General features: G+C 40.2%; 2 protein-coding genes across 4 annotated transcripts in view; one reads left to right on the top strand and one right to left on the bottom strand.

Moving 5' to 3' along the window:
- STRN3 (striatin 3) overlaps positions 1-6,948 on the top strand; it is a 114,927-nt gene extending 107,979 nt beyond the window's left edge. The window contains exons 15-16 of the mRNA XM_066341679.1: positions 5,823-5,909; positions 5,986-6,948. Of these exons, the coding sequence (XP_066197776.1) occupies positions 5,823-5,909; positions 5,986-6,155 (257 nt within the window). The 3' untranslated portion in view covers positions 6,156-6,948. The remainder of the gene's footprint in view (positions 1-5,822; positions 5,910-5,985) is intronic.
- Positions 6,949-8,825: 1,877 nt separating this feature from the next.
- Positions 8,826-23,708, bottom strand: COCH (cochlin). Of its 3 annotated transcripts, none has more exons than XM_066343426.1 (12): positions 23,579-23,708; positions 22,602-22,659; positions 22,466-22,513; positions 20,069-20,225; positions 19,367-19,500; positions 18,213-18,275; positions 17,969-18,013; positions 17,726-17,873; positions 15,041-15,144; positions 14,091-14,317; positions 13,378-13,894; positions 8,826-10,758 (listed from the first exon to the last, which is right to left on the bottom strand). In XM_066343426.1, exons 2-12 carry the CDS (start codon positions 22,633-22,635, stop codon positions 10,583-10,585), a joined length of 1,653 nt encoding a protein of 550 aa, XP_066199523.1. In that variant the 5' UTR covers positions 22,636-22,659; positions 23,579-23,708; the 3' UTR covers positions 8,826-10,582. The 3 variants fall into 3 exon arrangements, with proteins under 3 accessions (XP_066199523.1, XP_066199522.1, XP_066199521.1); XM_066343425.1 differs by lacking the exon at positions 23,579-23,708 and adding an exon at positions 22,956-23,078; XM_066343424.1 differs by lacking the exon at positions 23,579-23,708 and having other exon boundaries at positions 22,602-22,972.
- Positions 23,709-24,813: the final 1,105 nt, after the last annotated feature.

Here is a 24,813-nt window from a genome sequence, read left to right as displayed (position 1 = left end):
TATTATGTGTCCAGCCCTCAACTCAAGTCTTCATCCATCACCATTTATGCCCCCATACCTTCCTCCACCTACTTGCTCCTGACAATCACCCCACTGTTGTCTGTGTTGATGAGTTTTTTTCCTTTTGTCCTTTTTTAGTCTATTCCTTTACCACCTTCTCCCAGCCTCCTCCCACACCTTACTTTCTGTCTGTCTCTGTTTTGCTTATTACAATAGTTCATTTTGTTCATTAGATTTCACATATGAGGCCCTGGCCGGTTGGCTCAGCAGTAGAGCGTTGGCCTGGCGTGCGGGGGACCCGGGTTCGATTCCCGGCCAGGACACATAGGAGAAGCACCCATTTGCTTCTCCACCCCTCCGCCGCGCCTTCCTCTCTGTCTCTCTCTTCCCCTCCCGCAGCCAAGGCTCCATTGGAGCAAAGATGGCCCAGGCGCTGAGGATGGCTCCTTGGCCTCTGCCCCAGGCGCTAGAGTGGCTCTGGTCGCGGCAGAGCGACGCCCCGGAGGGGCAGAGCATCGCCCCCTGGTGGGCAGAGCTCGCCCCTGGTGGGTGTGCCAGGTGGATCCTGGTCGGGCGCATGCGGGAGTCTGTCTGACTGTCTCTCCCTGTTTCCAGCTTCAGGAAAAAAAAAAAAAAGTAGATTTCACATATGAGTAAAATTACATGGTACTTGTCTTTTCTCTGACCGACTTATTTCAATTAGCATATGATCTCTTAGGTCCATCCATGCTGTTGCAAAAGGTAAGATTTCCTTTTTTTTATGGTCATGTAGTATTCCATACTATACCACAGCTTTTCTATCCACTCATCTACTGGTGGGCACTTGGGCTGTTTCTAGATCTTGGCTACTATAAATAACACTGCAGTGAACATAGGTGTGCATAGATTCTTTGGAATTAGTGTTTCAAGCTTATAATTTATATATTTGAAGTTCTTTCTTTCATATTCTGTTGTGATGTAGTATATAGCAGAAGAGGTGTCTTTATGGTGGTTGGTATTTTACATATGTTCTTAAAATTATTTCTCGGTAGATGAAATGATGATATAGTGGAAGTGTTTTATTGTCATCTTTATATTTTTTATTAGAAAACATAATTTAAATAGAAGTCAAATCAGATATTAATGTGGCCATAGGATTTCTTTAGGACCCCTGTTTCATCTGTCAATACCTGAATACTACATAAAATATTGTTTGCTTTTTTCCAGGAAGGTTCTAGCTAGAAAAGCTTCTTTGAGGGGAAGAAAAAACAGGGATATTAGAGGACTTCCAGATCTAGAAACTTAAATTTTAATTGCAGCATTGTTACAGGATAACAAAGTATCAAGCAAGATTACAAATCAGAAGACAGATTTCTTTGAAGGTTATATAGGACTGGTCATAATTTTTAGTCTTTAGGTTTTACATAAATCCCTTTGTTTACAAAACATGAAGAGATTCCTTTTAACTCAGTAGAACAGTTGAGAAGGGAATATATATTTCACAGGAAAGACCATTTCATATTTATTTGAATGTTCTCTCTCAACTTAAAACCTTATAAACAATTCTTTGAACATTTTGTGAAGCCTGAAGATCTTCCTCTGCTGCAGGAGCATAGGTATATCCTTATTGTGTTTCTAAAGAGATTCCTTTTTATTAATTACTGAAGATTTGCATTTGTAAGGGAAGGTTTAAGAATTTTAGTAGTTGTAGTAAAAGCAAACATGAGTTTCTAGAACTGTTTTACTGGCATAAATCAAGAAAAAATTGAAATAAAACTTTACTTAACAAGTGAGGAGCCTATATATATAGCCTTTCAAATTATTTATAACTTTACCAATTTATTTTGTTCAATAAATACTTAGATTTTAACAACAGCAGGATTTACTGTCTGCCATATTCTTTGCACAGTTCTCAGGGCTTGGTAAATAAAATGTCCTGTCTTCTTGGAGCTTAATGGTCTATTACTTACTGTGAGACTTTGTTCTATTTGATTTACATGTATTAACATCTTTGCTCTTCTGATAACTCAAGGTATATATAATACTGTTAGTATTTCCAGTTTACAGTTGAAATAAAAGGGTTAAAAAAGTTAATGGCCCTGGCTGGTAGCTCAGTGTATAGAGCATCGGCTCAGTGTATAGAGCATCGGCTCAGTGTATAGAGCATCGGCTCGGTGTATTGATATACTGGGTTCAGTTCCTGGTTAGGGCACACAGGAGAAGGGACCATGTGCTTCCCCCCCTTCTCTCCCTCTTCCCCTGCCTCAGCCAGTGGCTCAGTTGGTTCAAGTATGGCCCGTGTGCTAAGGATAGCTCGGTTGGTCTGAGCACTATCAGCCTCAGGTGCTAAAAATAACTCAGTACTTGAGCATTGGCCCCACATGGGGTTGCCAAGTGGATCCTGGTCAGGGTGCATGTGGGAGTCTGCCTCATTGTCTCCCTCCCTCTCACCTACAAAATTAAAAAAGAAAAAATAATTTGTGCAGGATTGGGATTCAAACCTATGCAGTTTGCTTCTAGAGTCTACATGTTTTACATCAGTCTTTCTTCAGTTCATAGAGGCCCACAATACTGATTGCCCAATTCAAAGGGCTTAAGGAGCTAGGGAGGAGAGAAATAGGTGACTGTTATTGGGGAAACAATTACTCTTAGTAAAGAAAGAGGGGTAGTAGCAAAGCATGGGCCGAAGTGAAATTGGTTAAATGTGAGAAATTATAATAAGGGTTGCTGAAGGAGGGGTCTTAGTTCTTGGGAGGGGTTAGAAGCTTTGTGACCCTGTGGTTACCAGTGGAAGCCCAGCAGCCAGATTGGTTCAGTGGGGCACCTCTATACATGGTGCAGTCTGAAGGGGGGAGTCACTCACATTGCAAAGTGACGATGGAAAAGAAGGGTTGACTTTAAATTGACTTAACGTATCAGTAAAGGTTAATTTAACACACAGGCAGGAGATTTGGAGTTTAACTTGGAAAGTTATTGTACCCTTAAATAAATGGGTAGATCTGTATTTGGGTAAAAAAATTATTTGGTTTAAGGCTTCTTAAGTTTAGGACATACAGGGTCATTCTCAGGAGAGAATTGAGAAATAGATTATGAATTAAGTTACCATCGTAGATGTGACATCTTAAAGGAAGCTAATGGTGCTTGTTACTTAACCCCTAATGTTTTGAGGTTATTGTCCTGGAGGTCAATCATTTCATACTCGGGGTTTTCTTTTGCTTTGTTTTGTTTTGTTTGTGACAGAGAGAGAGAGGGACAGATAGGGATAGACAGGAAGGAAGAGAGATGAAACTCATCAATTCTTCATTGCAACACCTTAGTTGTTCCTTGATTGCTTTCTCATGTGCCTTGTCTGGGGATTGTCAGCAGACAAAGCGACCCCTTGCTAAAGCCAGTGACCTTGGGTTCAAGCTGGTGAGCTGTGCTCAAACCAGATAAGCCTGCGCTGGAGCCAGCGACCTCAGGGTTTCGAAACTGGGTCCTCTGTGTCCTAGTCCGATGCTCTATCCACTGCGCCACTGCCTGGTCAAGTGTTTTTTGTTTTTTAAATAGGAATACTGAAAAAAGTGGATTCAAGAATTGATAGATGAATTATGTTGGACTAAGCAGTTAAAGATAGTACGTTGAGTGATTTTTCTGTTCCTCAGGATAGCAGAGAAGACTCTTATTCTTTTTTTTTCTTTTTTTTTTCTTCTTTTTCCGTATTTTTCCAAAGCTGGAAACGGAGAGGCAGTCAGACAGACTCCCGCATACACCCGACCGGGATCCACCCAGCACGCCCACCAGGGGGCGATGCTCTGCCCATCTGGGGCGTCGCTCTGTTGCAACCAGAGCCATTTTAGCGCCTGAGGCAGAGGCCACAGAGCCATCCTCAGCGCCCGGGCCAACTTTGCTCCAGTGGAGCCTCGGCTGTAGGAGGGGAAGAGAGAGACAGAGAGGAAGGAGAGGGGGGGAGGGGGGGAGAAGCAGATAGGCGCTTCTCCTGTGTGCCCTGGCCGGGAATCGAACCCAGGACTCCTGCACGCCAGGCTGACACTAGAAGACACTTGTTTTATTAGTTAATCTTAGTATTAATGAGGAAGAGACAAGTGTGGTTTGAAATGATGTTCTCATCATTTAATTTTGTCTTCAGCTGATAAGTGTTTTGTATTAGCAGAAAGTGATAGGACTTTGTTTCAGAGAAACTTTCACACACTTGATTGTTCTGATATAGTATTCAAGTCAACAGCGATAGGCCCATGTTTAATAACAAAAGTAAATCTATTGCATGGTCCAGTATGGCATGTCATTAGGGGACTAGAAGCATACGTAGCAAATAATTGTAACTAGAATTCTGGAGAAGGCCTCCATGTCTCATTAGGAACAACCTAAGCATTTGAGTAATACTCTTTGCTGAACAGAGGGAAGGAAAATTTTGAAATATCAGTATTTGCTATTTTATTCCCTCCTTAGATAAATCAATAATATATGATGTAGCTTTCCATCCAGCAAAGGCATATATTGCCAGTGCAGAGGCTGATGCCCTTGCCCCAAAGTATATGTGCAACACAATTTTGTGTTTATAACTTTTTAATTTCAACTTGCTCTTGACACCTGACCTGTGGTGGCGCAGTGGATAAAGTGTTGATATGGAACGCTGATGTCAGCAGTTCGAAACCCTGGGCTTGCCTGGTCAAGGGACATATGGGAGTTGATGTTTCCTGCTCCTCTCCCCTCTTCTCTCTCTCTCTCTAAAAATTAATAAATAAAATCTTAAAATAAAATAAAAAATAAAAAACTTGCTCTTGAATCCTAGTGTTTTTGTTACTGTCTGGGGAAATCTGAAATATTTTTCTGATGTGCTCCCATCCCCTTCTCTTTCTTGTTTCTAATATATAAAATGATTGACATTTCAAAGGATAAATGAATTTGATGATACTAGAATCATTAGATAGAAGTGTATTCTGTGGTGATTTATAATTAAGCTTGTATAATAAAATAATGTTTCCTTTTTCATACAATATAAAATTATTTTTTAATTTTAAGATGTCAAGAAACAGATGATAAATTGGGACAAATATTTGCATCTATATACGAAGGGTTTCTACAAATTAACCCAAAGAACACTCTAAATGAAATGGCACAAAGGATAGATTTCACAAAAAACACATTGCTCTTGAGTATGTTTGGCATAGTTCACAGGAGAATGCAAATAAAGACCACAGGGGAAAAAATGTTTTCAAAAGATCCTTTTTTTTTTTTTCATTTTAATTCCAGTTTACATAATCTGAAGTCTTTAATGCAGCCCTGTGTTCATTATGTTTTCCATTGTCTATCAGATGCTGTCAAAATGAATGTAACACATACGTCTTTATTAAAAGTACTGGGAAAGTTTTACATTAGAATTAAAATTCTCTTTAAAATTTATGGTGGGTGAGCCCTGAAAACATTACAGTAAGAGACAGAAAACAGTTGCAAAAAGCCCCCATGTTGTATGATTTTATTTGTAAGAAGCATACAAAATAGTCCAAACTATAGAAAGTAAATTAGCGGTTACCAGGGACTTGGGGAAGGGGAGAGATGAGGAGTGACTGCCGAATGGGTATGGAGTTTCCTTTTGCATGTTGAAAATGTTCTGAAATAGATAATGGCGATAATTGCCCATTATTGTCAATGTCTAAAAGTCTCAGAATTGTACCCTCTCAAATGGTGAAAATGGTAACTTTCACGTTAGGTATATTTTACCACAATAAAAAAATTGCTATAGTGATTGTTTCTTTTATGTTAATGCTGTTTTATGGTTTAAGTATCTCTGAAGTTAGTAAATATTTATGAAAAGTTAATCTTCTCTGTTATGTTTTCTTTAGGTAAAATGATCCATTCTATGGTAGCTCATTTGGATGCTGTTACAAGTCTAGCAGTAGATCCTAATGGAATCTATTTGATGTCTGGAAGTAAGTCTGAATGTCCTGTACTGTGCACAAACTTTATAAAAGAATTGTTAGTAACACTTTATTTGTTTTTTTACAGGCCATGATTGTTCTATTAGATTGTGGAATTTGGACAGCAAGACATGTGTGCAAGAAATAACAGCACATAGGAAGAAATTAGATGAATCAATATATGATGTTGCTTTTCATCCATCAAAAGCATATATTGCTAGTGCGGGGGCTGATGCCCTTGCTAAAGTATTTGTGTGAATCAACAGAAACTCACATCATAACAATAGATTGCTTGGACAGAAAGAGGGTCTGCATCACTGCCATCAAAAAAGGTTACTGATAAGACACTACATGTCAGCCGCCTGACGAAGGCTACTTAGGGCAGGCGTAAATTGGTGGAAGCCACATCTTAATGTCAGGTTCATTAATTTAATTGTAATTACTGTATTTTTTGGGACAAAAAAAAAAGGACTCCAGTATTTGTGGCCTGTACTGAGTACAAACTGAGCGTCTGTTTTTTAGGTATCTTTAAGCCAATGTGGAGTCTGATCTTACAAAAGGACTTTTATTTTGGACTCTGTGTGCTGCCTTAGGGTTAGGAATGTGGTGCTCTTGTTGGGGGGAAGTGAGCTCCAAGAGTAGTTTTTTCTCATCTCTTAGTGATCTGTTTATCAGTTGAATGCCACAGATTCCCTTTTAAACTTATTTTGCTTTAAAAAAAAAAAAGAAAATTTAACTTAAAATATTTTAGCATTAGTTGCACAAAATGTTTGGATAAAATTCTAGTTTTTATAAGTCTTTTTATATATTTAGCCTGTCATAACAGTGCTCAAGATTGTATTGAAGTTTTTCTGCATTGTACAACCCTAAAACACAGAGATCTCACTGACCCGCTGCCGTGTAACCACACTCTTTTCTTTTGCCTAATACAGCTCAGCTAAGTCCTTCCATAAGATGCTAAATCACCTTCATCATTACATAATTGTTTTCATAAAGCAAGGACTATTAAGTATATTAAAATGAAACAATGGGGTTTAGTACTCCAAATGAACTCTTAAAAAATTTTTAAAAATCTAATCTTGGCATCCTATCACTATGTGATATTTTGTACATCTTACTGTATTTACAAGTTTATTTATCAAGGATTATCCATCTTGCTAATAGCTTATTATTTATTTCACTTTTTGTTGGTCTTTATATCCTTTTATTAATGTGCTAAAGGAATCTGTATATCTATTTTGGAACTCTTTGAATAGTCTAAAATAGACTAAAAATGGAGTATTTTATAGTTTAAGTTACATACCAGGGTGATTCTTCCCAGATACATATCTTGGTTTACCATGATTCCAAACAAAGCTATCTTGTTTAAAAATATTTGAAGTAAATTTTTATTTGCATTACAAAGAGGATACAAATTATTGAATCAGGATACAGAAATCTATGTTTGGACTAGTTATCCCTGTTTTATTTTTTCAGATGTGCTTCATTTTATGGTGTAACTAAAGATTTTGTTTGTGTAATGCATGATTAAGACAATAAAATATTTTTTCTAGTCTTCCAAAAATTTTTCTGATCAGTTTGCGAGTTTTGTAAGGTTTTTGTTTTACAAACTATGAATCAGCAAATTTTTAAGATTGTACCACATAGCATACAGCTGTTGAAAAATAATGTATATAAAATACATATAATAAATATTAAATTGTGTACCTGTATGTTACTGTTGGCTACATTATTTTATGTTGAATAATAAAGTGCAATACTTTCTTCACCATCATTAAGAAATAGAGATGATTTCCTCAGCGAGTCCTTCATTTTTATGCTGTTCTTTTAAACTTTGTACTATCTATTGATACTCTAATAATAAAATAGTGTTAACAGTTAACACTATTAAAGATACTTTGGTAAATATTTCATCCAATTGGGGATAATATAATTTTCTGTTAAGTTAGATAATTCAAAAAGATTAAAAGAAAAAAACACACCGGAGATTCAGTTTTAAATCATTTCTTTAAACATCCTATTACTTTATTAAATCTGAATTTCAATTAATAATGTTGACATTCTATCTAACATGTTTCCACAAAAAAGTTCAAGAAAATAAACTGCATTATTCATTAATTAAAGATTGTCCTTAAAAATAATGTTAAGTATTAATATCTAAAAACTTTTCCTTCAACAAGGCAATATCCTTTTTTTTAAAGGGGAATTGCAAATGGAATTAGAAGATAACATTAGAAAACCTATGTAGCAAAATTGTATTTTAATGCCTACTGCAAAAATGAAAATTACATTGTATGTGCTTCGAGGAATTTTGTCATCTAGCATAAAAATCTAAGTGGCACTTTCAGTCATTACTGGTGAAAGACTAAAACTTCTCAGATTTTCTTAAAAGTGTTTGTTTTTTAGCTTTCTGAACTGAAGATTCAAATTAAAGTTGAATTTTTTAAAATTTAAGAACAAGCTTTTTCAAAGCTACTAGCATTTCTGGCAGTTATTCTAAATCAGTGCATTTACTGTTTAACTGAAATGTGATTATCATCGCAATGCATAAACATTCACCTCTTGGAATGTATTAAAACTGAAAAATTAGTACTATGTTTATTTTTCTCTTATCTATGGTTGTATTTTTCTCTATATTAGATATTAAACATTTGGAAAAAAACTAAAAAGATACAAAAAGAATGTTTTTATTTGCTTCCATTTGTGACTTATGGGAAATTATGTAGATTCATTTGACTATTAAATGGTACTTAATACATAAAATTTAAGAATATTTTATATATAAACTAATGACTTTTTAATATTTAATCATTTGCTTTTTTTCATGTTTATTTACTCATGTACTTTTCTCATATTTCAAAGTAAGTTATCCACTGAAGATGTCTTATTTAATACACTTAAACTTTTAAAGGGCTAGTATATACAAAACTTAGGCATGCCTCCAAAAGTTGGATTATAATACATCTTTTTAAAAATCCTCTTTTTAGTTGTTAACTATCTTATGTTTACTTATAAAAATGTTAAACCCATTTTATATGATAATCTTGTTACATGAATTATCCTATTTGCCATTTGTTACAAGGGGGTGGGGTATTGTCTTCCCATATTTTATTTTTATCAAAAATTTTACCTAGTGTCAAAGGCCATTTCAGTTATGCCCCTCATTCCTCTTACACAGTCTATAAAATTGTCAGACTGAAAAGATGAACTGGGGTACATATATTTCAGCCAGTTAACACCATTTTTGGTCATCTGGTTGTGAAGTATTCAGATTGACCAGAGAGAGTGTTCCAGGTGGTGCGCCGCGGGCTGAGGGAGAGGACGGGGCCTCTCTTCAGAGAAGACAGGTAGGATGGGATGACGGCACCCCGAGGGGAGGGGAGAGTTCTCGGTGAGGTTATGATAACTACATTAACAGAATTCTGATCACTTTTGTTAGTAACCAACTTCCCAGACATGTTTAAGTAAAAATAATGTTAATTAGAAAACATTTTTGTAGAACCAAGTAACCAATGTATGTTGTACTGTTTAACCTGTTAGGTTGTGGCTGTATATAATGCTTAGAACAGTAGGCATTCAATAAGTCATTGAACGAAAGAAAAAAAACAATCTTATTGCATGCTTTTAGGAAAAAATTTAGGTCTTCCTGCATGAATTATTATTATTATTTTTTTATTCATTTTTAGAGAGGAGAGAGACAGAGAGGGAGAGAGAGGAGAGAGAGACAGAGAGAGAGAAGGGGGGAGGAGCTGGAAGCATCAACTCCCATATGTGCCTTGACCAGGCAAGCCCAGGGTTTCGAACCGGCGACCTCAGCATTCCCAGGTCGACGCTTTATCCACTGCGCCACCACAGGTCAGGCCCTGCATGAATTATTGAATGTAGAATTATTACCATTAGAAAAATAAAGTAAGACAGCTTAGTCGCTAGCAATTTTATTGCTTAAGTAGTCAGACTACGATATTTTTCCTGTAGTTCTGCTATTTGAAATATGTGCTTTAAAACTGTTTTAAGATATAAATAAGTAAAACTTTAACATTCCTTAGTACATAGATGACTTTTAGAGTATAAGCCAAATATGTCTATACACATAAAAATTAAGGATATAAATAGAAAAATCCTAGGCAGTCCTGTCTTGTTCAGTGTGATCTTTCAGTTATAACTTAGGAAAATGCACTGCGAAATAAGCTTGATACCTAATTCCCTTTCATCTCATCCGTAATTAAAATTTAGTAAATAAATATTACTGGTTTTAAGAGAACATCTACTGGGGTCCAGTTGATATTTTAACTAAAAGCTGTTTTTAAATGTCATTTTTCTTATATATTTAATACAGAATAAAAGGAATGTTGCTTTTGTTCTAAGTATCAGATTCTTTTATTGACTATGGAATTTGCATATCTATACATTTAGAGTAGAACTTTTCAGATTTTAATCCATGATATATACTCTTTCCTGAGTTTCTAAGGGTCATGACTATGAAGCCTCAGCAGAGTGAACAATTAAGTCTAAATTGTTATTGGAAGCTAGTAGCTTTAAATGAATGCTTATTTGCTTGAAACAGCTGTTGGCATCTTTAATAGTTTTGTGTCTGAGCCTAGTGTGCACTATAGTATTTCAGTATTATGAGAATATAACTGGTGCGTTATATCCTTTGCACTCTTTCAGTTGTCAGAATGTCACCATTATTGCTGGGATTCTAGGAAATCTCTACAGATGCCCCTGATGACATCGGAAACAATTGGCTCTAATCCTGTGAATTCTCTTGTGAAGAAAGCATGTGACTCCTTTGGTTTAGAGGCCATATCTCTCAGGTCATCCAGAGGTGCCCAGGCCACGCCAACAGAGAAGATGGTGATACCTAAAATGGAAACATTTTTAAGTGAATTTAAACCAAGTTCCAATTTACATATAAAATTACATGTATATACTTTTCATATATTAGGACATAGTTGCAGAGAAAACTGGCTAGCAGTGTCTGAAGAACTATACCCCTGTAGCCAATTATTAGGTAGAATTTAACAGTTACTGCGATAACAGCTGAACAGTTTGGTCAAAACCAGAAGCTTAACCATCAGTGTGATAAACCACATTAACAGGTAAATGACCCCTGACAAAAAAATACTTGCTGAAGTTTAATATCCATAATTTTGCATAGCTGGACTAAAACTTTCTTAACCTGATAATATATATATAATTCTTGGTTTTAGATCAATTTGTTGTTCCACTTATTTATGCATTCATTGGTGACTTGTGTCCTGGGGATCAAACCTTGTCCTATGAAACAGTGCTTCAACAACCTGAGCTGCAGGGCCAATAATATCTTTAAAAAAAAACAAAAGACCCTACAGCAAACATACTTAGCGAAATGAAAACATTCCCTCCGAGACTAGTATGAAACAGTAAAGCCTGCTGTCACTTCAATTAACCATTATACTGGTGTCCAGTCATTAAAAGAGAGCAGGAAAGAAGGGCACAACAGATGAGATACATAAACGGGTAAAGTTTCTAAGGCTGCGTTGTCTGGGGGAATGGTGACTAGTGTGTGCATAATGATAACTTTATTCCATTTCAGTTTTTACATGCTACATTGGCAAACTGACCAATAGTCATAAATTGTCAGTCTTTAATTCCAAAGCAAAAATCTGGTGATAAAAACAGCCAAGGAGATGTCTATGTAGCTGGAATTTCCTGCATTCACTTGAGCTACTAGAAGGCTTATTCCAACTGTTCATTTTGGTCAGGGAGCTATTACTTTAGTTTGATTCACCTCAGTCCCAGTTGTCAAAAGTGGTTTAGTGAATTCTTAGTGTAGACTACCATCTATCTTCCAGATAAAATTCCCCGTAACATTTTGAGTTTCTGAAATAGCTACTCCCTCCTGTCCAAGGTTTTACCTTTACCCTGCTTCCAGTGGTATATGGTGCTCAGAGTTGTGAATGCTTAAAATATAAAGGCAACAGATTTAGATGATGTAAAAGCTACTTGAAACAATTTTTAATTTATCACCATCCAGCCACTCCGCTGGGTAAAAAAAAGTTCGTTAAAATTTTATTCCCACTTCGATCCCCCCCCCCTTAATTCTTCATTAGGCCCAATACATAATCAGTTAAAAGAACAGAAATACAAAAATGGTTATAAACCTACTCTATTTTCTGTCTTTTGTTAACTCTCACTACAATATCACGAGATAATTTTCATGAAAATAGTGTGGCCCAACCTCCTGAAGTTCAATTAATCACGTAGGGAAAATATATTTGACTTAATCTAGTTCACTTTACTCAGCCTGAATTCAATCCTGTTAACCATAACTTATTCAGTACGCTACATTCTTAAGGGGTATGATAGCAAACAGGTCTTCAACATATGTTAATTGTTGATGTACAAAATAAGCCAGATGTATAAAAATAAGCCAGTATCAAGTTGCATATAACAGTTTTACTTAAACTCAGTCTATCAATATTTATAAAAATATGTACATGCATTAGCAGAGATGGTAATGCACAAAAATAAGGTCATTAGCAATTAAATAGAGAAAAGTGTGTAAGAGTATAGAAAAATGGAAGACGGCTAATTCCCTGCCTCCCAAGTTGGCATTTTTGTTTTTTAAATATTGGGACTCCCGTCATTCAGTGTCATCCCAGGAACAGGAATCTCAGCCTTTTGGCCTGTTTAATCTAAGCAGCACATGCTAATGTCTTCAGGAACTAGTAGCTTTTGTCAAAAGTAATATTAAGGTTGGGGTAAGCGAGAAAGAAAACCTTTTTTATACTCTTATAATATCACAATGTATTCTCATTATCAAGGAAAAAATGAGTTCTCGTTATCAATGTGAACTCATTATCATAATGTGTTCTCATTATACTCTTATAATATCACAATGTGTTCTCATCTTCAGGAACTAGTAGCCTTTGCCAAAAGTAATATTAAGGTTGGGGTAAGCAAGAAAGAAAACTTTTTTATACTCATAATTTATATCACAATGTGTTATCAAGAAAAAACAAGACACACAAAAAAGAAGTTGATAGAATAGAATTAAAATCTTTATTGGTGACCTTGTTATCTTAGAAAACTCATGCCAACCTGAAAACTTAAAGAAGGTTAGGATAAATAAATAGATTCATAGTAAACTATGATAAATTGTGATGGGGGGGGGGCTAGATAAATTCCAAGTCTGAGTCAAATGTAAGAACCTGTAACATTTCCAGTATTTCCCCCAACAACACTCAGCCAGACTGCCTGGGTTTGAATACTGGCCTCATCACGTACTGTGTATTTGGGGGAAGTTTTCTTATCTGGAATAAGATTAGTTGAGCCGCCTTGACAATTAAACCAGTTAATATTGGGTAAAGCCTTTGAACAGGACTGTGGCACTGCAGGTGTGTGTTCAAAGAAATAAACGCTAAAGTTTGTATTTCTAAAATTCAGGGAGCCCCTCCTCAATTCCCCTTCCCAGACAGAGGACAAGGAAGGACCTTACCTGTGTCATGTGCAGCAGCAGCGGGGCCTCGAACATCATCATACGACTGCCCATCTGTGACAATTACCAGGAAGTTCTTGTTGGGGCTATCCCTCATGGGACCAAACACATTTCTAACAGTAAAGGAAATGGCATCGCCTGTAGCTGTTCCACCGCTCATGTAGCGGATGTTTCTGATAACTGCTAGGACATTCTCTTTGGTGCTATAGTCCGTGAAACTGAATTCTGTGCGCTGATCATAGGTGAACTGTACAGCAGCTATCTTGGCACCAATGTCTGAGATTTCAAAAGTCTTGGCTATGTTGGAAACAAATTCAAGCATGAGGCGGAAATTACTGTCTCCAATACTGCTAGAGCCGTCAATTAGAAAGGCAATGTTCACTGAGTTATAACAGGTCTTGCTGCACATCATTTGCTCATGAGTGCAGAGCTTCTGTACCAGAGGTTTTACATATTTTGTGGTGCCAAACCAGTTGGGCATGTGGTAGGAGAAGAAGCCATTATTCCGACAGACGGCCTGTTTTGGGGGGGTGGGGGGAAGAGGGAGACAAAAGATACCTAAAGAGATCAAAACTCATTCTTCTTAAAAATTATGAAAACATTAAATCTTAAATGTTCAAAGTTAATCCGTATATGGGCTAGTCAGCACTATTCCTCAAGGTCCAAAACTGCATCCTTCCTATCTTAACAGAAGGTATCCTTCACCTCCTTACCTTATCAACAAATGCCACATCCTGAACCATCCCCAGTTCTTCCGGGAGAGGCTTGGCCACAGAAACTATGAACACATTGACACCAAACTCTCTAGCCACAATGCCTGCTTCCTCAATGTCATCAGAAGGCCAGCCATCAATAAATACCACTGCCACTTTGGGGATCCCCTTTCTCACTCCAGCGTCTGCTGTGAAGAATTTCTGAGCGGTATGCTTCAGGGCTTTTCCTAGGTTTGAAAAAGAAACAAACTGGAATAGCACCACTGCTCAAATGACATTTCTGTTTTCCTATGTGAACTTGATACCACCTCGTTTAAAAATTTAACTTATATAGGACCAGGTTCTCTAATAGATACACAAGGTGGGAAAGTTGAATTATCTGTCAGGCCTATCTTTTGTCTTCACAACCCACACAACTTACCCCATCACTCCCAAAAGCCTCACATTTCCTTTCCTTACATCAATCCTCAGGAACACAAAACACTCCCACTCCTGTACTTGTGCTCTGTCTCGCCCCTGGGGACTGACTGGTACCTGTGAGGACTCAACAAGAAGTCTTCCTTCTGAGGGGCCATAGTGCTACTTGAGTTCCTTCTACCGCATCTACATTAAGTCTGTCGGTCTTTGTTCCTTTTTAGCATTCCAAACATGTACTTCTCTAAAGTAACATCTGCTACTTTTGATATAAAGATTATAAGTCACAATGCTTTTCATGGATATATTTAAAAATAAGCCATATCAATTAACCCTTTGGTATATTTTCCATTAAAAATGGAGAGTATATAAAAATGGAGGGATCTCAGACTATCAAGTGCACACCCAGCCAAGATCCCAGTGTCAGGGAGAAAAGTTTCACATGTTCCTACATAATATAGCACAATACTGTTTTACATATCTGATCGCTTATAACCCCCTCCTGTGTTATGTCCCAGGCGCCAAAGTCGACTTACCTGTATTGGAATTACCCCCTCTGAAACCTACTTCCTTTATTGCAAATAAAACATCTTTGGCTGATGTAAAGTTTTTCAAGTAAAATTCTATTTTGGGATGTTCACTAAGTGGAAAAGTGGAAAAAAGCTGTTAGAGAAAATTGGAAAAGTAAAGCACCATTATATACCTTTAAAAAAAGTCTTTAAAGTGGATAGAGACCAAGTTTTTTTCTTAATCCCACATTATATCATCAACTAAGACATTGCATCCTTACTTGAAGTTTTAGGGATCTTTCAGAAATGTAAAAAATACTATTGCTACCCCGAGGGTTTACTATATTCTGGGTAATATGCTATATAATATGTATAATAGCATTTTATTATAACTCTAAAGGTAGAAACTATCCCTATTATATAAATGAAGAAACAGGCTCAGAGAATTTAGCTAATTTTCTCAACAAAACGCAGCCAAACTTTAAATTCAGATTTGTTTGGCTCCAAAGGCCAACCTGAAACCAGGCTTGGCTCAGGGAACTGGGCTTAATAGAAATCTGCGTGGTGTGAGGTGAGGTCTGCTGTGCTGGGGACCCTGGAAGCCCGACAGACGATCCCTTAACCCAGGTCTCTGGTCAGAAGAGGCAGTTTCAATGACACTAAGGCCAACATTTAAAAAATGAGAAAACTTAGAAGGAAATAAATTATAAAGTATTATTACAATATTGAATATTTCTTATAATAAATTATGTTGACATCTGCTAATCTTAAAATTATGCATAGGGTGAGAGGTTTGAGATTTCCGTGTTTAGTAGTAAGAGAATTACAGCTCCCTTTTATAACCGCTCTGTTCATCAGAGACCATGTTGAGTAAAAACAGTTAAAGCACATTTGTTGTGTTGTGTTTTTTTTTATTCATTTTAGAGAGGAGAGGGAGAGACAGAGATAGAGGGAGAGAGAGGAGAGACAGAGAGAGAGAAGGGGGGAGGAGCTGGAAGCATCAACTCCCATATGTGCCTTGACCAGGCAAGCCCAGGGTTTCGAACCGGCGACCTCAGCATTTCCAGGTCGACGCTTTATCCACTGCGCCACCACAGGTCAGGCTGTTGTGTTAAATTTTTAGGTAACTCAGTATTTCACAGGTGTAAAAATCTAAAATCTTAGCATTATCAGTTGCTACTAAGTCAAGATTTTTGAGGGACAAGTACAGCACTAGTTGCTGTGGTTTCTTTATACCTGGTGGGATGCTGGGTCACAAAATCAGATTTTATGGATTGACAACTTTTTCCCTTTTATGGTCACTTTTCAGCTATCCAAATTATGATTTATGAAATTAGTCTTATTTTTGCATCCTTATTGTTATTCTGCTTAAATAGAAACTCTTGATACAGTTTATTCTAATGTTCTTTAAAAAATTACAAACCATGAAGTTTATAGAAAATCTAGTCTTTGTATGAGTCTGCAGGGTAGTGTAGTTTCCATCTGGAAAAAGAATTGGATCAAAATAACAACAACAAAAAAAAGAATACTGTGGGGAATTTGTTTTATAGGATGTTAAACTGTATAATAAAGCTACAATAATCAAAGCATTGGAGAAAAGATGTAAGAAGTAGCAAATGGATCAAAGAAACAGATATCAAGTCCATGGAATAAGCAGCTCATTTTTTTAAAGATGTAAAACAAATGGTTAAGTTGTAGAAAACAACAAAGTTAAATTCTCACAACAAAATAATTCTAAATTAAGAACCAATTGTAAAAAATAATATAAGAACAAATTAAATATAAATCAGTAATAGTACTGGTGACACACACATGGCTGATAGTTGTTTAAACTGGATCAACTTTCTAGAAAACTAACTTTATTTTAGAATCCTTAAAAATGTCAGACCCTTTGATCCAATCCTAAACCTAGAAATCTAGCCCAATCAGAGATGACACCCAGATGCCATGAGGATGTTCATTATAGGACAGTGCAGTGGTAAGGCAGCAACAGAAGATGGCTCAATAAATAATCATGCCAAGTAACATGAAACATTATTTTCTGAAGAATATTTGTGACATGGTAAAATGTTCAGAAGACTCAGGGATGAATATAAAACAGGATAAAAGACATGATCATAGTCTGAGCTTTTGAAAATCAAGAAATACCAAAATAGGTAGAATCAAATATTTTCCTAAAATGCTAAAAAGAAATAAAGCATTCTACAGCGATTGTCTCTGGAGGATATATTTGGGAAATTTGTTTTGTTTTGCTTTGTATGTTTTTCAAGCTTTTTATAATGCACATCAATAAATGTTATTTTTAAATGAATAAAAATAAAAAGGTCAGGCTTCGGATCTCCAATCAAGGGAATATGGAAAGAGCTAAAAAGAATAACAGAGAAGGGAGGAGGAGTAGACATCAGCGAATAGAAATTAGGAACTCAACAGAGTAATGTACAGAAGTACTTTGTATGAGCAACAAGACCTTTTGGTCTACCTTCTGGTCCTCAAATAGCATATAATTCTCTAAATCTGTTTATTTCAAAAAGGAAGCACTGAAACCTACCCAGTCTGCTCAGGCAGTCTTAAATCCTGACCTTATAGTTAGGGAATCTGGATGGCCACAACTCAGTAATTTATATTGAAATAAAATAAATGTACCCACTAAAAGAACTCATTTGTCATTCAAGACAGCATTCAGATCTCCTCCCGTTATAACAAGGTTGGTACCTGGCTTGAACAAGACCCACATGTGGTCCTTCTGTTCCAATTCCCAGCATTAGAGCCACTTTTCCAACAAAATTCTTCTGTAGATTAAACCGACGCTGTCCAATGTTAAAACTTCCATCAATCAGAAATGCAATATCTGCTTTACAGTCTGTGAAAAACCCAAGCAAGTAATTTCATTAGCAGTTTCAAGAGGATGGAGGAAGGGAGAATATTTTCTTCCCAAATAGATCTCTGGACTCTTACCTTTATTGCCAGCTTTCTTGTCGGGTGTCTTTTTTAGACGTTTACCTAAAACAAAAAAAGCATCTGGTATTAGCAAAAGGAAGACAGTTCCATACTTGGAAGCCCATATAGGGAAAAGCTCATGACAAGGAGTGTCATTCTTAAGACATTTTTGTTGTTGTTGTTGAAAATTAATTTCCTTGTGATCTTCTGGCCTGGGGAAGCCCAATGCTGCATCAGGCACTACAGGTTCCACAGTTCATACCTGCTGATGGCTGTGCTGTGGCCACCGCTTGTCCCGTGGCTTCCTGGGCAGCGCTCTTGCCTTCTGTTAAAATAAAGAAGAGGCAATTTTTTCTCTTCCTTCGTTTTCATCAGAGCATAACAAATGTAGGCCCTGGCTGGGTGGCTCAATGGATCAAGTGTCATCCCAGTGCACCGAGGTCGTGGGTTTCATCCCCAGTCAGAGGATGTATAACAAGCAATCAATGAGTGAGCAACCAAGTGGAGCAACGAGTTGATGCTTCTTTCTCTCTCCCCACCCCCTGACCCCAAATCAATGGAAAAAAATTTTAAAAGTATGACAAACTTGATCTAGGGTTCTATAGGATGATAACTGCAATAGAAAGGTGGCAACTGCAGGAGTAACTACTGCATTTTGGTTTCAAAGAACCAAGATGGATTCTTATTCATCACATCATGTTTTAAAGGGGTCACCAAAAATGAATTCACATTCATTCACTAGTTTTATTTTATTATTATTATTATTATTATTATTTTCCCAAAGTGAGAAGCAGTGGGGAGGCAGACAGACAAGACTCGGGCATGAGCCCGACTGGGATCCACCCGGCATGCCCACCAGGGGGCGATGCTCAGCCCCTCTGGGGCATTGCTCTGCTACAACCACAGCCATTCTAGCACCTAAGGCGGAGGCCATGGAGCCATCCTCAGCACCTGGGGCCAACTTTGCTCCAATGGAGCCTTGGCTGTGGGAGGGGAAGAGAGAGACAGAGAAAAAAGAGAGGGGAAAGGGTGGAAAGCAGATGGGTGCTTCTCCTGTGTGCCCTGGCAGGGAATTGAACCCAGAACCTCCACACACCAGGCCGATGCTCTTACCACTGAGCCAACTGGCCAGGGCCCACATTCACTAGTTTTTTGATTTAGTATTACTTGGTAAATGTCAGGGCATTCTGATTACAGACCATTCAAGTTTCTATGGTCATCTTCTGACAGCAAGATTACTGTATTTTCCCCCAATCACCCACATTTGGCTTGAGTGGGTCCTTGACCCTTAGGGTTCTCTGACTCACAGCTGACCCCTTTAATCTTGATCACAAGTTTTTTCATCAACGTCAAAGAGGTTGGGCTGAGCAAAGCAGAAAACTTACACAAAACTAAGAACAACATAAGTGTACCTACTTGTCACTGTAAAAGAAGCGGACCACCTGGAAAGAGTTTGAGACTGGATGCCATTGGCAACTACTGAGGAATAGTTTTCTCGCCCTGGGAGGTTGTAGACTCGCACAGGTCCCCCGGAGCTGCTGATTACTCCCCTGCAACACAAGAGGAACAGCCAAGATTCTCCATACTTTCCATGGGCATCTGACTAACTTGCGCCATGTTGCATCTATTACTCTGATTAATCAAGAAAACAGTTTAGCAGGAAAGCCATCTAAGGATGCTGCCAGCCTTTGTAAAAACTTGCTTACCCAGGTACCAAGTCTGCCTGGGATAATGGTTCTGTGCTGTCAAGCCTAAGCGTGGTAAGAACACACTTGTAGTATGTCCTCTCATCTTTAAAATAGAATAAATTGTACCCATCTTGTACACTGATGGAGTTGTCATGTAAGTTAAAACAATGGCACGTAGTAGAAACCTAGTGATACATGATTAGCAATGTCTTAGAATCACAGAAATCTAGCTATCAAGAAATAATGCAATTTGCCCTCGGTCAGAAAGCTTCTCTTGTGTAGCTGGTGTTCAAGGACTTCAGGAAAACCTTAAATATATATTGCTATTCTGTGGCACCGAAAGAAAGAAAAGGTAGAGGGTCCAGATGGCTAGAGAGAGAAAGGCAACTATCACACTCGCGCTTCTCTCCTCTGGGCATGTTGGACTTACCTGTGGATAGCGGCACCGCATATACTTGACACAGAAGCATACACTATGTTCCCAAACACGGAGAATTCCTCAAGAGGGCAGCCCCCTGGGCAGAGGACATCTGCTTTCTCTTTCCTGATGTCCAGGCCTCTGGTAAAGCACGTGATAGCAATGGGAACTGAAAAGTAAGGAGGGAATGTAATAACCATTCTTAGGACTTTTTGGGGAGTGGTGGTGGGGAAACTAGATGACACTGATGTTTTACTTCCCTGACTTAGACACTTCTTGACTATATACTGTCCACACCATTCCAGATGTTAGCAAGCCAAAACTCAGTTTTTTTCCAATAATCTAATGGGAGAATTTTCTCAGTTATCAGTTTGAAAATACATAATTGGAACTGTATCAGTACTAGACAATAACAGTCCTTGGCCATTTGTTAATTTATTCAAGAGACAAATATTTTACTTCTGATGACAACTATGTGTGTAGCTGCTTGAGGTGCTGATATTAAATCTGAGTTGAACCTGTGAGGAACATTTTCACAGACACATGCACAAACCTCTCAGAGTCATCCTTGGTTTCAGAGGACCACTATACCAGCTCTCCTCCAAATGCAGTGCCTTTAAATCACACCAATTTATCCTGACCAGCTGGTGGCGCAGTGGATAGAACATTGGACTGGGACACACAAGACCCAGGTTCAAAACCCCAAGGTCGCCAGCTTGAGTGTGGGATCATCTGGTTTGAGCAAGGCTCACCAGCTTGAGTCCAAGGTCGCTGGCTTGAGCAAGGGGTCACTCGGTCTGCTGAAGGCCCCCACACCCCAGTCAAGGCTCATATGAGAAAGCAATCAATGAATAACTAAGGTGCCACAATGAAGAATTGATGCTTCTCATCTCTCTGCTTTCCTGTTTGTCCCTCTCTCTGTCTCTCTCTCTCTGTCACAAAAAATAAAATAAATCATACCAATTTGAGCAAATCAGTAAAAAGATGCTACACTTTATTATATGTCATTTAGTTCAATCACTCATTTTACAGAGATGAAGACATTAAAGCCATGAGGTTGAGGTTAATGTGCCCAACGTCACAGCCCCAGGGACATTCAGCAACTCCTGCAGGATAGGAAACAGGGAAGCTAAGCCCTTCAGAATAGAGCATTTTTATCTGAACTGAACCTGTTATATCTGTTCTAGCTCTGTCCAGAGAGCTATCTCAGGCAGCAAATACATTTTTAGAAAACACTGTTAATGCTCTCAAGTTTTACATGGTCAACCCGGCTAATAAGGAATCAAAATTTTTACTACATAAGATGTCAGGCACAGACAAGCCCTTGGCAACATGTAAAAGATACCATAATGCATGTTATGTCATCAATTCACTGTAAATATTAAGTTTAGAATAATGTTATTAAATGCTATTTTCCAAGCACAGAAAATAATGGTTATCCAAACCTTTTGAAACATGTTAATTAAAAAAAGTTTTCCCAAGACAGAGTAATGAATGCCCTTTGGTCATATTGCCCAACTGAGTAGCTGGCCTCCAACAAGGACTCCGGTCTCAGAACCTTTTGTATTGAGCTGTACCCTGCATGGGACATGTCCTTGGAAGGGAGGGCAGGATGCCAGGTACACTGCCAGCCCCCTAGCTCGGAAACACTCGAGGTTGCTAGGGAAATGAAAATCCTTACTGAAAACAGTATCCTCGTGCCTGTTATCAAACAGCCTTAATTCTGAATACAGCCCAGTGCAATCCTTACACTCATTTTTCCTATCAAGGAAAACAAAGGATAGATTCTGGAAAAGAGTTTGCCTTTTAGGTTGTAGAACACACACCGAACCACACGCCCATACTCGGTTTTAGACATGGAACAAACTCTAAAGACTCTCACATGCTGCTTTTTATAGAGGATACTCCTAGGAACACAGCCATGGTCTCAAAGCGAGACGACGACCTAAGCGTCTTTGTCTCTGTCAGCTGACAATCTGAAGTCGGGTCTAGAAGGCTTCTCCCTGGCCCCAAACGCTGCGTAACACGCGGGACCAGTGAGCCGCCTCTTCCGTGGAGCTCAAGGAATATCCCCAGCCCTGACCTTCCGCTGTCGCTGTTCGGCTTTGCCCAGGGGATCCGGGATGTGGGTGTGAACGGGGCACGGGGGTTGGGGGTAGGGGGAGGCTTCCTTCTCCCCGCCTTGGAAAGAACGTCCCCTTCGGACCGAGGGTCCCCTCGCGTGGGAGAAACTGGGAAGCGGCGTGGATGGGCTGTAGATCCTCACGGGGACGCGCCAGGCAGCCGCCCCAGCTCCCGCCCGGGGCGCGGTCCGGGAGCGCCACCTGAGCGCGCTCCTACCTGCCGGCCCGCAGCCCCTCCCGCCGCCCGGACCGAGCCCGGCTTCCCCGCCGGGAGCCCGCCACTCACCGGCTCCCTCGCTGCCCGCGGGCTCCGGCAGCAGCAGCAGACCCACACCTGCGAACAGAGGACAGCACAAGGGCCGGCTCCAGCCTCCACGCGGCGTGGCGCGAGGGGAAGGGGGCGGCCAGGGACGCGTACCCACCGAGGCAGAGAACGGGGATCCAGCCTGCAGCCATGGTAGTCGAGCGGGCTGCTGGGACCTGGGAGAGAGGGAGGATGCGAGGGAGGCGGTGGGAGAGCGGGGCTCCGCCACCGCGCCCGCCGCCGCGGAGACCTCGCGCCCCTCGGAAACCCGGGGCGGCCGAGGAGACGTGGGAGGGAGAAGGACCGCTGCCCGCGCTGCCGCCCTCTCGGTCTGCACACCGAGTCCGACTCAGAATCGGTGTGCAACCCCGGCCCCGGGCTAGGGGTGAAATACGAAGACAGACGGACAAAGGAGACACACAGACAGACTCAGGGACCCGCACGCCCGCGCTGTACGCCCGGGGCCCGGCACCTGAGTCGGATCCGCCCTGCTGCGCCCGAGTGCGGAAAGTGCGGCTCCCGCGGCCGCTATAAAGGCTGGGCCGCGCGCATGAGCATTGTGCGGGGGGCACGCGGGGAGGGGGCTGGGAGCCTGTCCCCCGGGACCGGGCGGCGGCGTCCAGCTCCACCCCCCCCCCGCCCCGGGGTGAGGCCCGCGCCGAGGCGCCTCCCCCCCGCGGCGCGGGCCTCGGCCCCCTGGACGCCCCACCGATCCTCAGGGGAGGCGCAGAGGCCGGGGTCAGAGTCCTGGGGGCCGCCGGAGCCGGCGTCAGGGGTGTGGGAACGAGTGTGGGACGCGCGGGGTGACACCCGCGCACTCGGGGCTGGGAGGCTGCCCGACGCGCCGCGAGCGCGGACAGCCTCGCCCGGGCTGGGGACCGACGGTCCGCCACGCACAGTCCCGGAGGGTGGCAGCGGCGGCTCTCACGGGACCCGGTTCTGCCGCGGCCACGGCGGCTGCGGTGGCGCAAGGCCGCTCCCGGCTGGAGACCTTGGGCCCCGCCAGAGCCACCGGGGCCATGCGGCCTCAGAACAAAACTTCCCAACTTCGTGCTCCGGTGGAAACAGAGTTCCGACTTCTAAAGTAAAACCGACCTGGATTTGGTAGACGCACGCCCCGGTTCGTTAGAAACCCAGTCAACTGATTGGTTCCTCTTTGAACCTTAGGGATCCAACATTTGACTTGTTTTCTGCTGGAGTCGGGTTTTCCCCAGCGGGCTCCCTTTACTGTAACGGGGAGGCGGCCCCGACCTCTCCTTTACATTTGCGTTTTCTTCTCTTCCGCATCGGGAAGGATTCTTGCTGCATTGCCTTTCCAAATTCTCATACCCGGGTGTCGTCATTGCATAGAATCTCAGAATCTGTATTTATTATATGCTAGGAAAGTGATATTCCATCAGGGAGCATTGACATTTTTTATCTTCATTCACATTGGTAGAGCTTGAACTCTCAGACCACAGGCCATTTTGTCCCTTGGTTTTGAAGTCACAGACCAGAGCTGTGATGCTGTTTATTACTGAAGATAAGCATGAATGAGCCTTAGTGGTTCCCAAAGCCTTCTATCTGACTATATGAGTCATCTGCAGTGCTTACTAAACATATAGATCCTGAGCCCCATCTCTGAACATTATGATTCAGGAAGTCTTGGAGTGAGGCTTGAAAGGTAATTCTGAAGCATATACAGTACAGGTTTGAGTATTACCCCAACTAAACAGGATAATAACTTTTTTTTTTCCATTAAAGAAGAAACAGCTCTGGGAATATTTAACTTATTTTCTTCATCCAACTACACTAATGTGCCTTGGAGTTACCTAGTCTGTTGAATTCTTCATCGCGGTCCAAGAGGACCACTCCTCCAAACTCCTCATCCTCAACCACGTGTTGCATTTAACAGCAAGAGGTCTAGATATTTTACAGATTGTGGTGGATCACAGCTTCCATTTCCTCCTTTCTTCTAATCTCATAGTCACAAGTTTTCCACAATTAATACAAATATGTATATCCTGCCTTCTTGACCACAAGTTTTGGCACAATTAATATTGTACAAATATTTATATCCTGCCTTCTTGACCACAAGGATGGATCTGAACTTAATTTGGGCAAGTGTGATAAGGTATTTTTGGAGGCTTCTTGGAGAGGTTCTCTCTCTTTCTCTATTCCCCCAAAACATTTTACAGGTGAAAAATAGAGAAAAAGCAGAATTCACCGGGAGTATAAGTAACAGAGAAATTACCTGCAGGCATCTTAGGAACAATCCCTAGATCCAGGTGAGGCAGCTTGGCTAATGTTTTCCATTCCATGCGTTTACAGAGTTGTACAACATATACTAC

The sequence above is a fragment of the Saccopteryx leptura genome, chromosome 6 (assembly GCF_036850995.1).
Source record: "Saccopteryx leptura isolate mSacLep1 chromosome 6, mSacLep1_pri_phased_curated, whole genome shotgun sequence".
NCBI lineage: Eukaryota > Metazoa > Chordata > Mammalia > Chiroptera > Emballonuridae > Saccopteryx > Saccopteryx leptura.
This window is presented reverse-complemented; position numbering and strand designations above follow the sequence as displayed.

Excerpts from the sequence above, each read along its gene's own strand:
- COCH (XM_066343426.1), bottom strand. The coding sequence starts at position 22,635 with ATGGCTGCAGGCTGGATCCCCGTTCTCTGCCTCG. Across the intron at positions 22,514-22,601 it reads GATCCCCGTTCTCTGCCTCG|GTGTGGGTCTGCTGCTGCTG; the intron begins GTGGGTACGCGT and ends CTCTGTTCGCAG. Across the intron at positions 17,874-17,968 it reads CAAGAAAGCTGGCAATAAAG|ACTGTAAAGCAGATATTGCA; the intron begins GTAAGAGTCCAG and ends GGTTTTTCACAG.